Raw genomic sequence first — 13,695 nt, forward strand, 5'->3', positions numbered from 1 at the left:
ATACCTATTGTTTCAAAGGGAAACGCATATTTAAATATTAAGTTAGGATTCCCCAACTCCTAGAGGTGCTCAAAAAATTACTGCAATTGTGGTGCACTTTTCTTTTGAATTTTAGTAGTAAAGGCTGGCATTTCGAGTTCAGCTGCCAAAACACTTGAAGAGAATAAGTTATATCATCCAAAACCAAAAAGTCAAGGCCGTAAAACTCTTTCAAAAAGTCAAAACAGTCAAGCAAAAACGGCCAAGAGCAACGTGTGTACAAGAATTGCTCGTTGGAGACCAATTAAGCATCGACAGCAACTGCACAAACAAAGCTGCGATGAGCAAACCTTCTGAAACGTAGCTTGATGGTTCCAATACAAGCCAATGACAAAATGTAAGTAATGAAATCTTGACTCGTCCTATCTGACAAGAACAGTTTTGGAGAACGTTTAATTTGAAGTGTGTCTGCGAAAAATATTACAAAAAATTCAAGAAATCAGCAACAGTGATTGCGCCAGTATCTGCCCCAGCCAAAAACAGTTGCCATTGTTAATAAGGATAGTTGTTTCAATTGTAAACCTATAACTTCTAAATTTCTTTAAAAGAAGTGGATGTCTAATTTATCAAAATTTAGCGGGAAATTGCAGAAATGGGCAAAAGTTGGGCCGGGTAGCGGGTATCAAATTATTTTAGTCCGTAGCCACTACCCTAAGAGGACCTGGGTTCGACAATAACAATAAATGGAAAGAATGACCATGACAAAGACAGCCATCGCATCGCATCGAAGGACTTCGCTCAACAGGCCTTAAAAAAGCAAACTGAAATTGAAAAAATATATGTTTATTACAATTCGATTGAGCGCAGTGAACACTTTTTCAGTGTTTCCAGGAAAAAAAATACAGCACGTAGCATCTGCAAACCGGGTTAACTGTTCTGTTGTCGTCACGTTTTGAGGAAATTCGTTTAGGTTAAAACAGTACCTAAAACTGTCCCTCGAGGAAGACCATGATTCAAATCATTTCAGAACAAAACACCAATTAGTTTTACTTGTTGTATTTGCTGAGAAGGAGCGAACAAAGCATAGCGGTTGAACCTACAGGAAAGTAGCAAGGAGCTACTTTCTCTAGAAAAAAAATATGTAAAACGAAGACGAACGTTTTTGTAAGATCCAAAAATAGCTCCAGCATTGTTGTTATGACAAGGATTGCAGGCAATTGTTGTTTGTTGATTTCATTTTCTTTAAAACTATATAATTTGACTTGAATCAAACTTGAAGGAAAAATAACCGACTAAACGTCGGAAGAATTGCTCTCGAACGACCAGTGGGAGCTCTAATCAATTGCAGCTTGCTTCAGTTGGGGGAAGCCTGAATGGGACTACGAAGTTCAATAGTGGTCTTCAAATAACCACATTAGAGGTTAACATATACCACTATTAAGATTTAAAGTAAAAAATGGCACCAGTTTCGGCGCACTTTTCATTTGACTTTTGGTATTAAATTGCCACCAATTGATTTCAGCTACTTGAAATGATGATTCAGAGCGAATTTTAGATACACAAAAATTTAAGACCAGAAATTGATACAAAATTTTGCTATTTTTCTTTTTTATTATCGACGTAGTTCAAATGGTTGTTCAAATTCATCATCGAACCCAGCATCGAGTCGAAACATACCCGGAAAATAGCCGCCGTTGATTCCAATAAGAATGATTGGGATTGAGAGAATAGATATTGAAAAAAAAAAAATTTTGTACAAAAACATTTTTAAGTCCAATTTATTTTGATAACATTTCGTAGTTGAACATACTTCTGTTTCTTAGAGAGAGGCTACAGGGGCTACTATCAATACCAATAAGCATTAGAGAGAGGTAACTAATAATTATAGGAACGACGTTCAAATAGCGGGCATCTAAAATTGGGCTTTATGGGTTTATCCCGTTTCTGTTTCTGACTTCAATTTTTTATTCTGACTCTGTTCATTTTGAATTGCTTTGCTGAGCAACTGATGTTCAAAATCACTTTTAGCAGAATGAGAGAAGAGAGAAACTAGACTAGAGAAGTCAAAAAGATTTCACGCAAAATGTTGAAAAAGCGGCAAAATGGGGTAAAGCGAAAAATTTTTTGTTCGACGAAGTAAAAAAACATAGCAGGACAAGTCCTGACGTACAATTCAAAGAATTTTCGTTGACTAAACAAAAAACCTAGACCTAGAACGGACTATGAATGGATTGGGAAAACCATTTAGAAAAAAATCCGATCCAAAAAATCGAAAAAACAGTAAAAATCAAAGTGAAATTGCCGCATGTGAACAAAAAACCACTAGCGAGAAAGCGAATTTTTGTTCAAACGCCGTTTTCTCGCTCCACTTTAAATTTAGAGTGAAAAAATTTCACGCCGCAAAACCACTCGCTTCTTCACTCCATTTCCTGTTTCGGCGTGACCAAAATCACTACTCCAATTTGACTTCAAAAATCATGAAAATGTGTGAACAGATCTTAAAAAAAAACATAGCCGGAAGAATTCCGGAAACGACTCGAAGTGAAATTCCATTTAAACGCCATCCAACTACTCATCAAACAAAACGTGCCTTCACTAATTTATGATTATCTTGAAACAAAGTCATGAAACAAAAAAGAAAAAACAATAAAATCAAATCTGTTATAATATGATAAAAAATCTGATCAAATTTTGTTATAAATTGAGATTCCGAAAAAACCATCTCTGCCAAAATAACTTCATCAAAACAACTAGTACTTACAAAAACAAATTATGTGAATTTTGAAAAAATACTTTAGGCTAAAATTATGAAAAAAAAATAGCTCTTAAAAACAAATTTCACTGAAAACCTGGAAAAAGTTACTAAGTTTTTAATATTTCAAAAACATATAGATCCAAAGAAAAATTCCCTTCAACCAATAGGGTATCCAGATGCTCGCAAAACAAAAGGCAAATCATAATAGGCAAAGAAACTTAGCTAAAAACAGAAAAAAACGAAAAACTGCAAAAAATTAAGAAAAATAGATCCAATTTTCGCCATTTTTTTGTCATATTTCTCAACAAAAAAATGATTCTTACCCACAAAACTGTAACCAATTGTTATCATAAAATTGCTCAAGTAGAAGGGGTTTCTTCAATACCCATTTGAGCCAGTAAAACAAAATAATCGTCAAAAAAAAAACGCAAAAATTAGCCCGAAAATCAGCAAAATACATTTAAACCTCCGAATTATCATAAAATTCATATGAATTTCCAGAAACCTTCAAACCACTACCGAAACCAGCCTACAATTAAAATAAAATCATAACCAAACGCTCAACCAAATTAAATGAAAAAAACTGCTTTAAATGCCGCACGTGAACAAAAAAATTTCGCTCGCTTAGAGAAAATTTTTGTCACACATCAATTTCTCGCTCTCTCAAAAACAGCGGTATGAACAAAAACCACTCACTTTTCGCTCCGCTCTTCACTTTTGTTCAGCGCCAAAATCACTCCAAATTTTTTCACGCGTTTCATTTCCCGCTTCAAACATCACTCCAATAAAATTGATTTAAAAAAAGGACTTCTCCAATACTCCTCTTCGAGTCGTAAAAAAGACAGCACCCCAATACAATTCAAATTCTTTGAATTGTAAAAAAATAGGAGCGCTATAATAGCCGGCTGATAAGATGAGGGCGGCTATTAATAAAGGAGCGTTTGTAGATTATTTTTTCTTTAAATCGATCTTCGTGTGTTTTGGTATATGCTCGTTGACCGCCAAAGACTGTTACTGTTTTTCTAATGAGGCTGATAGCGAGGCCTTTGATTTGTCTAATTCTTTGGACTGCATTTTAGAATTTTTAATTCGTCATCTTCCTCGGCTTTCGTTATGACCATACCAAAAACAAAAGTGACCTTTTTAGTGACTTCTACCGAGCAGTGGTTGAATTTTAGTGCTGAAAAGTTTTTCTTGATAAAATAGCTTTTTTAATAAGATATTGTATTAGAGTTGATTTCATTTTTGAACCAAATGTTCTGATCTGTTCAATTTTTGTCCATTACAGTGAAAAAATAACCTCACTGGCATTAACATCACTTGTATATATGTCTGTCATTATTTTAAATTCCATCAAAAATTATATTGCAGCAAAATTACTCTTCAACAATTTGAAAGTTTCCTAACTCGGCTTCATTTGATACATAATTAAATCAGAAATTAAGATGAGTTGGGTCGCAACATTAACTGCGATTTCAGATTACTGGCCCATTTAGAGTTCAAATACACTCCAAAATCCAATAAAAATGCGTAAAAGGCAAAAAAAATTGGGACCGTACCAATGGGTCATGTTAGAAATGAAACTAGTCCTCAACTAACTTCCTCAACAATTGTTTTCTCACTCTAAAGAGCTTTGAGAAGTTGCGCCTCAAAAAACAAAAGGTAACATTGAAGAATATCAAGTAACGTATATACCTTTTCATAGCCCGGGCAATGTTCTGATTTTTCCTCAACGTCTCTGCGCTTTCCACCACCACGCTTGATCCGGGATTCGAGCTGAGCTGCGGCGACCTTCAAACATGATGGGAACAAATTGCGGTGGACAAAGAGTCTGTTCACACACACGGAAAACTATAACACCCAAGATAGCGATTACTTGCCTGCTCAAAGTGGAACACAATGGCCCCAGCTCACCCCAAAGGGACACTCCATTGAATTTCGTCTCTCCAGGAAAGTTCAGCAAAGTCCGATTAGTAAGAACAGTGTAAGCAGATTTGGGGTTTGAGAACCCGACTATTTTGTGCAAAAACGAGTCGTAAGATATAGCTCCACTTTTTTCCAGCATTGTTGTACGCCTAAAAATATCTTGAATAAATTGCTGAGAAATGAATAATTCTTGAATATCTTGAATAATTCTATTAAAATCGGTAAATAACGTTATAATATTTTAGGTATGACAAAGAAGGTAGTTTACAGCTTTTTAAATAAATTACACCGCAATTTTACAGCTTTAAAAATATATAATCTCACATTTTGCACACCAAGTATTATTCGACCGTTTTTCCTCTCACAACAGAGTAAAGCGCAATATCTCAAGAGATTAAAAGCGAAATTTCTTAACAAAACCAGAGCGAAGTTGCTTTCCTCCAATCGGTTCTCTTGTCACGACAGATTGAAAGCGAAATTGCCCTTAACAACTGCTACTAATAAACGGTAGAAATAAAAATAATATCTGCAAAACTGCTTATTGAAAATTGATGTGAGAAAATGTGCTTGCATACGAACTTGTAAGAGGGAGCCAAATTGTCGAAATAGAGATTTCTTTCCTTGGAATCTGAATAGGATCCATTGTTCAGTTGTTCGTCCTGAAACAAAGACAGAAACCTGCCGTTGAGTACATATTGCATAAAAGGCAGACAACTGCGTCATTGAAATAAAAACAGCATATTTGCAAATATTGTTCAAACCTGCAAAATCCTTTTCTAGCCAGGTAATCTCTCAAACTTCGGATAACAAAACAATGCAGATGATCTGTATTTATTGGATTCAAAAGGCAACACTACAAGAGGTCACTTTTATCCATGAAGAAGAAAAGACTCTATGCCCCGAAACGTAGAGACAAAAATCAAGGAAGCGTCCATTTGGTCTCTATGATCTGTACTACAGATCAACTGGTCATTCAAATGTTTAAAAACCTTTGGAAACAGAAAAAATCAAATGCACTCATAAAATATGGACTTGGTTGAACTACTCCTAAATGTACTTTGCTCTGTTTAGCGCTCTTTCACCAACCGCTGAGAGTTTGACAAGAATAATCGATTATAACCGCCATTATAACCGATAGCGAGCTCAATAATTGTAATTGAGGCGCAGCTGTCATAAAGAAAACGTTCAGTATAAAAGTTTCCGACAGTTTTTATTTTAGACAATAATTGTTACAACAACTTTTACAGGAGCTTAAACTGATTTTATAAAAGCTTCAACACAGCTCAAATGCAGACCAATACAAATTTGAAAACGTGACGGAACAATGTCGATCGAATTGCCCTTGAACAACAGACATCGGATCGAATATATTGATACCTGCTTCACATGCGTGGTAGTAGGGTGGCAATATGTTTAGTAAGGGACATTAGATGATGTTACCACAGCGTAAATTGGCCACTAGCGAGAATTGAACTGAAAAAGTGAAACCAATTTTGAAGCGTTTTTCATTTTAATTTATATTTTCTTTCATTTTTTTAATTTATTTGCCGCCATGTGAGTTCAGCTGCTTGAAAAAGGAGTTAATCTATGAATGAGACAGCAGTTTAGATCAGCATTCGGGACGTGAAGCGTGATAGATTCATAATGCAGGATGATAGCAGTTCTGCATTGCTCCAGAAAGTGGACACCAACTGCTTCAACCAAAAAGCAAGAAAATAAAATTTGTTATTAGGCTTGGAGCGACTTCAATGATGTTGATTTCCTCAGCTTGTAGCAAACATACTTGAAAAAATAGTTCACATGTCATCAAATAAACGTGATAATGTTCTCGAAATGGTTTCTGTATAAGAGCCTGACGATTTGGATTGCCGACTTCAAAACAATAGGATCATTTCCTATTCTCAAATATGAAATGGAATTTCCCAAATTTTAGAACAACAAAACACGCACGCTGAGCAGCCTATTTTCCTGTTTCTAAGATTGAGGTGTGCTTCAAATACATTCAGCTTGACTTTTTTCAAACATTGCTCAACATTGCTGTCAATATTTTGAAGGCCTGGTTACTTCAAAATATTGACAGTATTGGAAAGAGGTGGCTCTCTGCGTAAAAACTGTAGGTTATGTAGCTGTAACTAACGCAGAGAAAACAAATCTTTCAAAGAACTACTTTAATCACTTTTCATTGAGTCATCTAGTTAAATATCACGTCCCGAACACAGCTCAAAAGTCTGAAAAAGAGAACACAAATTCAAAAACCATTTTGAAACAACAGTAGGGAAAATAACATAAGCCGAATCTGATATCTTCCTCAAAAATTTTCGGATGTTGCGATTCCTGAATAATTATTCAACACACAAAAAAATTGATACTATTCGCTTTTAAAAACGGCCTCTTGTTGGCTAACAATACGCACAAACTTTGAATGCAGTGAAAACCGATTAATCGAAAAAGAAACGAAAACTAAAAAACGAATTGAAAAATTACAGCATTGTCTAAAAGAAACAACATCCGAAAGTCAAAATAAACAGCCTCGAAAACAATGAAACAATTAGTAGTGCTCCTGTTTGATCAAAAACAACCCAACAACCGAGAGTCACACTAAACAATTATATAGACTAAACAAATTCTAAATAAATAGGAGAAACATATTGCAAACAGATTGAAGAACCACTCAGCATTTAATTGTCTCTTTAACGGATTCAGTGAACCGCATACTTAGCCCAGTTAAGCGTGAGCCTCTACGAGAACTTAATGGGCTTTAACTGTTCACCCACTTTTTGAGGACGAACGTCAAAAGCATCAGAAGAACCAGTCATGCAAAGAATTGCATAAACGAGCGCAGGAGTAACAAAACTGCTACAAAATTCCTTTGATAAATTCGAAAAAAGCAAAACTTCATTTCTGGAAAAATTTAAATGATCTTTGCCAAAACACGGCTTATAAAAAAGATTGACAGCAGTCACAACCAAAAGTCCACAAAACCAACAAGTTTAAATCTCAACCAAAAAAGCTCCCCCATAATAAAAAAAACATAGAAGAACAAGTCCTGACGTACAATTCAAAGAATTTTCATTGACTAAATAGAAAAACTAGACCTTGAATGGACTATGAGTGAATTGAGAAAACCATTTTAAAAAATCAAATAAAACATTAAAAATTATCAATGTCAAAATGCCGATAGTGAGAACAAAAAACCACTAGCGAGAAATGTAAATTTGATTTTAGCAAAATTAGGCCTGGAATGAACTAAGAATGGATTGGGAAAACCATTTAGAGAAAATTCGATCCAAAAAAATGAAAATAAAACAGTCAAAACCAAAGTGAAATTGTCGCATGTGAACAAGAAACCACTAGCGAGAAAGCGAGCTTTTGTTCAAACGCCGTTTTCTCACTCTACCTAAAAATTAGAGCAAAAAAATTCATGCCACAGATAAGAAAAAACAGAAAATCAATGTCAAAATTCCGCATGTGAAAAAAAACCACTAGCGAGAAATAAAAATTCAATTCAAACAAAAAACTAGGCCTAGAATGAACTGTGAATGGATTGGGAAAACCATTTAGAACAAAAATCCGATCCAAAAAATCGAAAAAACAGTAAAAATCAGAGTGAAATTGCCGCATGTGAACAAAAAACCACTACCGAGAAACCGAATTTTTGTTCAAACACCGTTTTCTCACTCTACTTTAAAATTAGAGCAAAAAAATTCACGCCGCAAAACCACTCGCTTTTTCGCTCCATTTCCTGTTTCGGCGTGACCAGAATCACTACTCCAATTTAACTTCAAAAATCATGAAAATGTGTGAATAGATCTTAAAAAAAGACAGCACCCCAATACAATTCAAATTCTTTGAATTGTATTAACTTAAAAATTCAAAAAAACGCCACAGAGGGGGCGGGGAGTTCTTCAACTTCTAAGAACCGCCCTTCACACCATAAGTATAGGTTACCAAAAACTCAATGCCCGCTGGGCGGTACCTGTTTATCCCATTTGTGAGGACGAAAAGTCCAATGGGTCAGACAAAAAATTGGTCCAGCAAAAAATTAGCATTAAAAAAGACCGACACACTTGACCAAAAATTTTGCTCGCTCAACAGAAACTTTTAGACGCAAACTCGAAAAACCAGCAAGAAGAAAATCACTAGTTTATTTTGTCTCTGCTCTCCAATTTTATTCGATTGCAGACACAAAATTAATTTTCTAAGGTGTAGGTAACATTGACCTAGAATTCCTGTTTTACAAACATTTAAAACCGTCGAAAACAGATTGCCAGATTTCCTCCTCGAATCGTACAAAAAAGCACGACTACAATAATTGCTTCGACCTTCGTTCAAAATGCTATCAAAAATAAAACATGTGCCGTGTATGATCTTCGGTAGTAAACTGCTTCAAATTTTCTTCAAATGCTTTTAGTGCTCAATGAGAACAATCTTGGTTAGGTAAAAAAAGAGGGATCTATTCTGTTTTGCCCCCCCCCCCCCCCCCCAGCTTAGTGAGCATAAATTTTTTATGACCCCCAGGCGCACGTGCTATTTTCTTACATAGTAACGTGCTATATAACAACATATAATTTGTAACTGGGGGTCATAAAAAACACTGGGGGCGAAACAGAATAGATCCAAAAAGAGAAGTAAATGGTAACAGACTGAAAAAATCAAATGGCCACAGTTAAAATTGTTTAACTATGAACAGCTAACACCAATAGCAATTAAGCTCACAACAGAATCAAAATATTTGCTGAGAACTTCGCTTAAGTGCAATGATTAAACTCATTAACGCATTTTTTGAGAGCAAACAAGTAGACATCAAACTGAGAGATATCACTCGAAATGCCCCCAAACGATAACAGGAACCTCACAATTTTCGATAATCTAGCCACTAAAGAAATAGCAAAGCCAAATGGCAACCATTAACAGTAAGCAGTATTTCGATTGAGTAATGAACTCCCACCATTTTTGTCCCACCATGATTTTCTTTTTTGCATTGAGTACAGAAAAAAAATGAAGCATATGAAATGAGCTCAATGCAAGAGCGGTAAAGGTCTAGGATACATGACTGTTCTAATTCAAGTTCAAACAATTTGTCATACCAGGGGCGACGACTGAATGCGCTATCGCTTCTAAATAAACAAATTTCTATCTAAGTAAATAAACAAGCAAACAATCGCTACTTATCACCAAATGTCTTTTTTATCATTGTAGTGGGCACAACTAGTCATCAAAACTGACCAACCGGACTAAAAGAAACGTTATTTTTGGTAGTCATTCGATGTGTTTACGATAGATCTGTTTAATGTTCAACTCGACACACTAACCCACAAAACCTATTAATAAACCAGCGAATTTGACAGTTTTAGCCATCAACATTTAACGATTAGTTAAGTGTCTACGGTCAGCAAAAGATAAGAAATAAATGGGTAAGATTTGGGTACAATTCAAACGAGAGTCAAAAGGACACTGAAATTCATAATAATAATTTCCTTCAGTAAAAACTTTCTGAAGAGGATAGTCAGTGAGCACCGTAGAGCTCTATCAAAACTAGCCTAGTAAAAAAAAGGAATAACAAAACTGCTATGGGTCAACACAAAAAAATATCAGATAGTAAGGTCAAAAATGAGTTTTGCATTTTTGTAGAATGTTATGACCATATGATAACGATCATTTCCATAGATCTCAAATCCAGCAACATTAATATAAATACTAAACAATAAAACTTATCTTTAATGTATTGCAAGGCTCATTCTGCGTCGAGTAAAATAAGAGAACAATTCCAGGTCAGACTAAGATGTTTTTTCTTTGCTATTGAAAATCTGTCGCTTCACATAGTAAACACACTTCAGTTGTCACGCAACGAAGCGTGTCACGATAGAATAGCGGAGATAATATCAGTTTTTATAATATCTACAAAAAATTTGGGAATTAATTTCCTGCAAACTGAACCAGTTTAAGAGACTAACATCCGCAAATTACATGGAATGTCTACGTTAAGTCACCGTCACCTCTTCTATGATCATGTAAACCTATATCATAGGCACGAACTTCATGTAGCGTCCGCCGACGAATTAAAATATGTCTGCACATGTCCCACCTCAAAAGCATATGGTCACTTTTCACTATCAGTCGTAGCATTAATGGCGCCGACCAAAAATCAACAGCAATGCTTAGTTTAGTCGCTACGTTTGAAGTACCACAAGTTTTTACTCCCTAAAAACGCAAAAAGCTGTTCTTTGGTTGTATACTTCGTTAGGACAAGTATTCGCTCGCCGTTGAACATATTGTTGACGTTTAACATCAAATGAGACAGTGAGATGACTAGGACAAATAGTGCACAGCACAAAAAGTTCAGACACCTTGTCCGACAAAACGAAAATCCAAGGAAGTTAATTGTACGGCGCTGATGAAAAGAGGATGTTATTAAAATTACAACATCGCAACATTCATTGGAAATGAAAGCAAAGAAAAAGGATAAAATAAAATGACCGCCCGTAATTTCCTACTGCTATAATTTAAAGGGTTTCCATTCGAAAAACATTAAACAAAATTTTATTCTCCTGGCCTTCACCAGTGAATGTATTTACAACTTAAAATTCATTAACTGATAGCAGAAGTCCTTTTAATTTGGGTGAAGTCAAAATCTAATCCCACAATTCACAGAGAAGCTCACGCAAAAGGGGTAACAATAACAACACGCACAACATTCAGTTGTTCAGGGGTTCAGAATTCAGAAAAAAAATATTCAAAAGGTCGCAGGAATCACTGGTGGCATCGAATAAAAAAACATATCAGGATAACAGTTCAAGTCCTTAATTATATTCCACAGAAATAACTTTCGAGCTCATCGCAGGAGCACTTCTTGAACACTAACTGCGCATACTATTAAATATGGAAGAACTCAATTATTAATCCAGTGTATAAAAAAAGTGATCAAGGATATTGTGAAAATAGAAACAACTTTCTTCTGAATTATAGCCAGAAAATCGGTTTCTCGGAGTACAACAATAAAGAGCCACTTAAGTTACTATGTTAAAATCAGACAAAATAAAAGCATCATATCATTATGCTGTCGCAGAAACGTTTGTTCAAGCTACTCAAGTGAAACACCGCAACAACACGAGTGGCTTTCAGTGGGATGGCATTTAAAAACAGTCTAAAATGAAAAATGCTTTCAAAACGCTTTCAAACGGATTGGTAATTTTAAGAAAAATTTTAGTTTTTTGGAATCAAACACCGTCACCTAATGCTTATGATTCTTTTAAAGCAACAATTAAAAATTAATACTGCAGTGATAGAGGATTGGCTTAAGTTTTGCCATGAAAATTTTTGACTGCGAGGCATGAGCACATATGTCGAAATTTTTTAAATTGGAAACATTGTGCAATATTATAAAAGATTAATTTTGTCTCAACTGTAGCAGATGCCTGTTTATGTATATTAAAAATACAGAAACCCAAAACTAATCAGTTCCAATTTTCTTTCGAAAACAACGATTACAAAAAATTTCGGCAGAGTTCTGAAAAAAATTAAAGAAACCAATAATAGCAATACGCAACACAGATCGATAACGCAACACTGAAAATGTTTATACTGAAGCCTCGAATAATCTCTAATCCCAATTCAAAAACCAAAAAATAACTGAAAAAGTTCAATTATAAGATGCTAGTAATGTTAACTTCTAGAAAAAGAACAAATGATGTTTACAAAGTACTTGGTATGAGAACACAAATGAAAACATGCGTCGCACGAATTGCTCTCCTACAACTAGCGAGGCAATCAATTTAGAAGGGGCTTAGTCCAGAGAAATTTTCAAGTTGCAAAAACTTCTGCATAGGGAGAGGATAACGCACCCGTCCTCCCTGTTAAGAGCCCGTTACATTCACCACTACGCTACAAGGGCAATGTTTGGCCTTCGCTCAAAATTGTTCTTTGTTTTAGTAACAGACCTAATTTCTGAAAGCTTGCAACTCAAATAATGTTTTGAAAAAAATGAAAATTCAAGCGTAAAGACGTCACTCGTGACGTGAAATCAAACAAATGTTTTAGAAGCAAACGGTTTAGCAAAAATTTTGCATAAAAAATATACGTTTAGAACAATTCCATCTACCTTCATTTGAGAGCAATTTAAAATTATCTTACCAGAAACTGCACAACCATTTACAATTTTTGGCTCACAAACAGTTACTGAATTTCAATCAAAATTTCTTTGTATTAACTTGCTTGTGCTAGCTATGAAAGCTCTCAGAAGTCATCTAGTGTAAAATTTAGCAGACATCAGTCAAAGTCAAGATAAATTTTCAGAAATTTTAGTTCTGCTTTTATATGCTTTATAAAAGAGCCATTTTTTCTTAGCTGTTAAAATTTATCGTTGACATAAGTTTTGAGGCAAAAAAAACTTCCACCCTCTCCAGCCAGCTTGGCTTAAAAAATGATGTTTAAAAAATGAATCATACGCAATCTTCGGTAAATTAACTAATGCCAATTTTATTCTATTTCACTAGTCTACAGCCACAAAAATTTCCCGATTCTGGTTTGTTTGAAAGTTTGCGTAACAGTAAAAATTTTAACTATCAGGGCACTGATTAATTGGAATTTGTTGACGCAAACCCCAAAAAGTCAAGGACTTAGAAGTCCCTCAAAATGTCCAAACTGTCAAACATTAATTTTGCAAAAAACGATTACATAAATTGCGTCAAAAATCTCCAAAAATAAAATTTTGGCATATTAATCTCAATTTTTTTTTAAAAAACGTGGGAACAAGAGGCCCAAACTAATTGAACAAGCATATGATTCTTTCGCCATTTCATTTCAAAACAAACAGAAAAATATTGAACAACTCTTCCATTTTACGATCACAGTACAGAATGCACGCTACTGCTCAGAATTATCGTAAACCCTGATGTACCAATTAATCACTTCGCTTGTCCATCAGACAAAAAAAGGGGGTTGGTACAGAAAAGAAATTTCAAACTCAACAGAATTGAACTCATAATCATCCCACTTCCTTCACACTACACTGACACTCTAAAAACCCAAAATTTTCC

At 34.9% G+C, this 13,695-nt stretch overlaps 1 protein-coding gene across 3 annotated transcripts in view; it reads right to left on the bottom strand.

The window, feature by feature from the left end:
- LOC142335946 (uncharacterized) overlaps positions 1-13,695 on the bottom strand; it is a 56,425-nt gene that overhangs the window by 35,121 nt on the left and 7,609 nt on the right. For all 3 annotated transcript variants that reach the window (XM_075384357.1, XM_075384358.1, XM_075384359.1), the window contains 3 exons: positions 5,240-5,319; positions 4,615-4,809; positions 4,430-4,525 (listed from right to left, as the gene is read on the bottom strand). In XM_075384357.1, coding sequence (XP_075240472.1) covers positions 4,430-4,525; positions 4,615-4,809; positions 5,240-5,319 — 371 coding nt within the window. The remainder of the gene's footprint in view (positions 1-4,429; positions 4,526-4,614; positions 4,810-5,239; positions 5,320-13,695) is intronic.

The sequence above is a fragment of the Convolutriloba macropyga genome, chromosome 3 (genome assembly GCF_964194025.1).
Source record: "Convolutriloba macropyga chromosome 3, txConMacr16.3, whole genome shotgun sequence".
Lineage (NCBI taxonomy): Eukaryota > Metazoa > Xenacoelomorpha > Acoela > Convolutidae > Convolutriloba > Convolutriloba macropyga.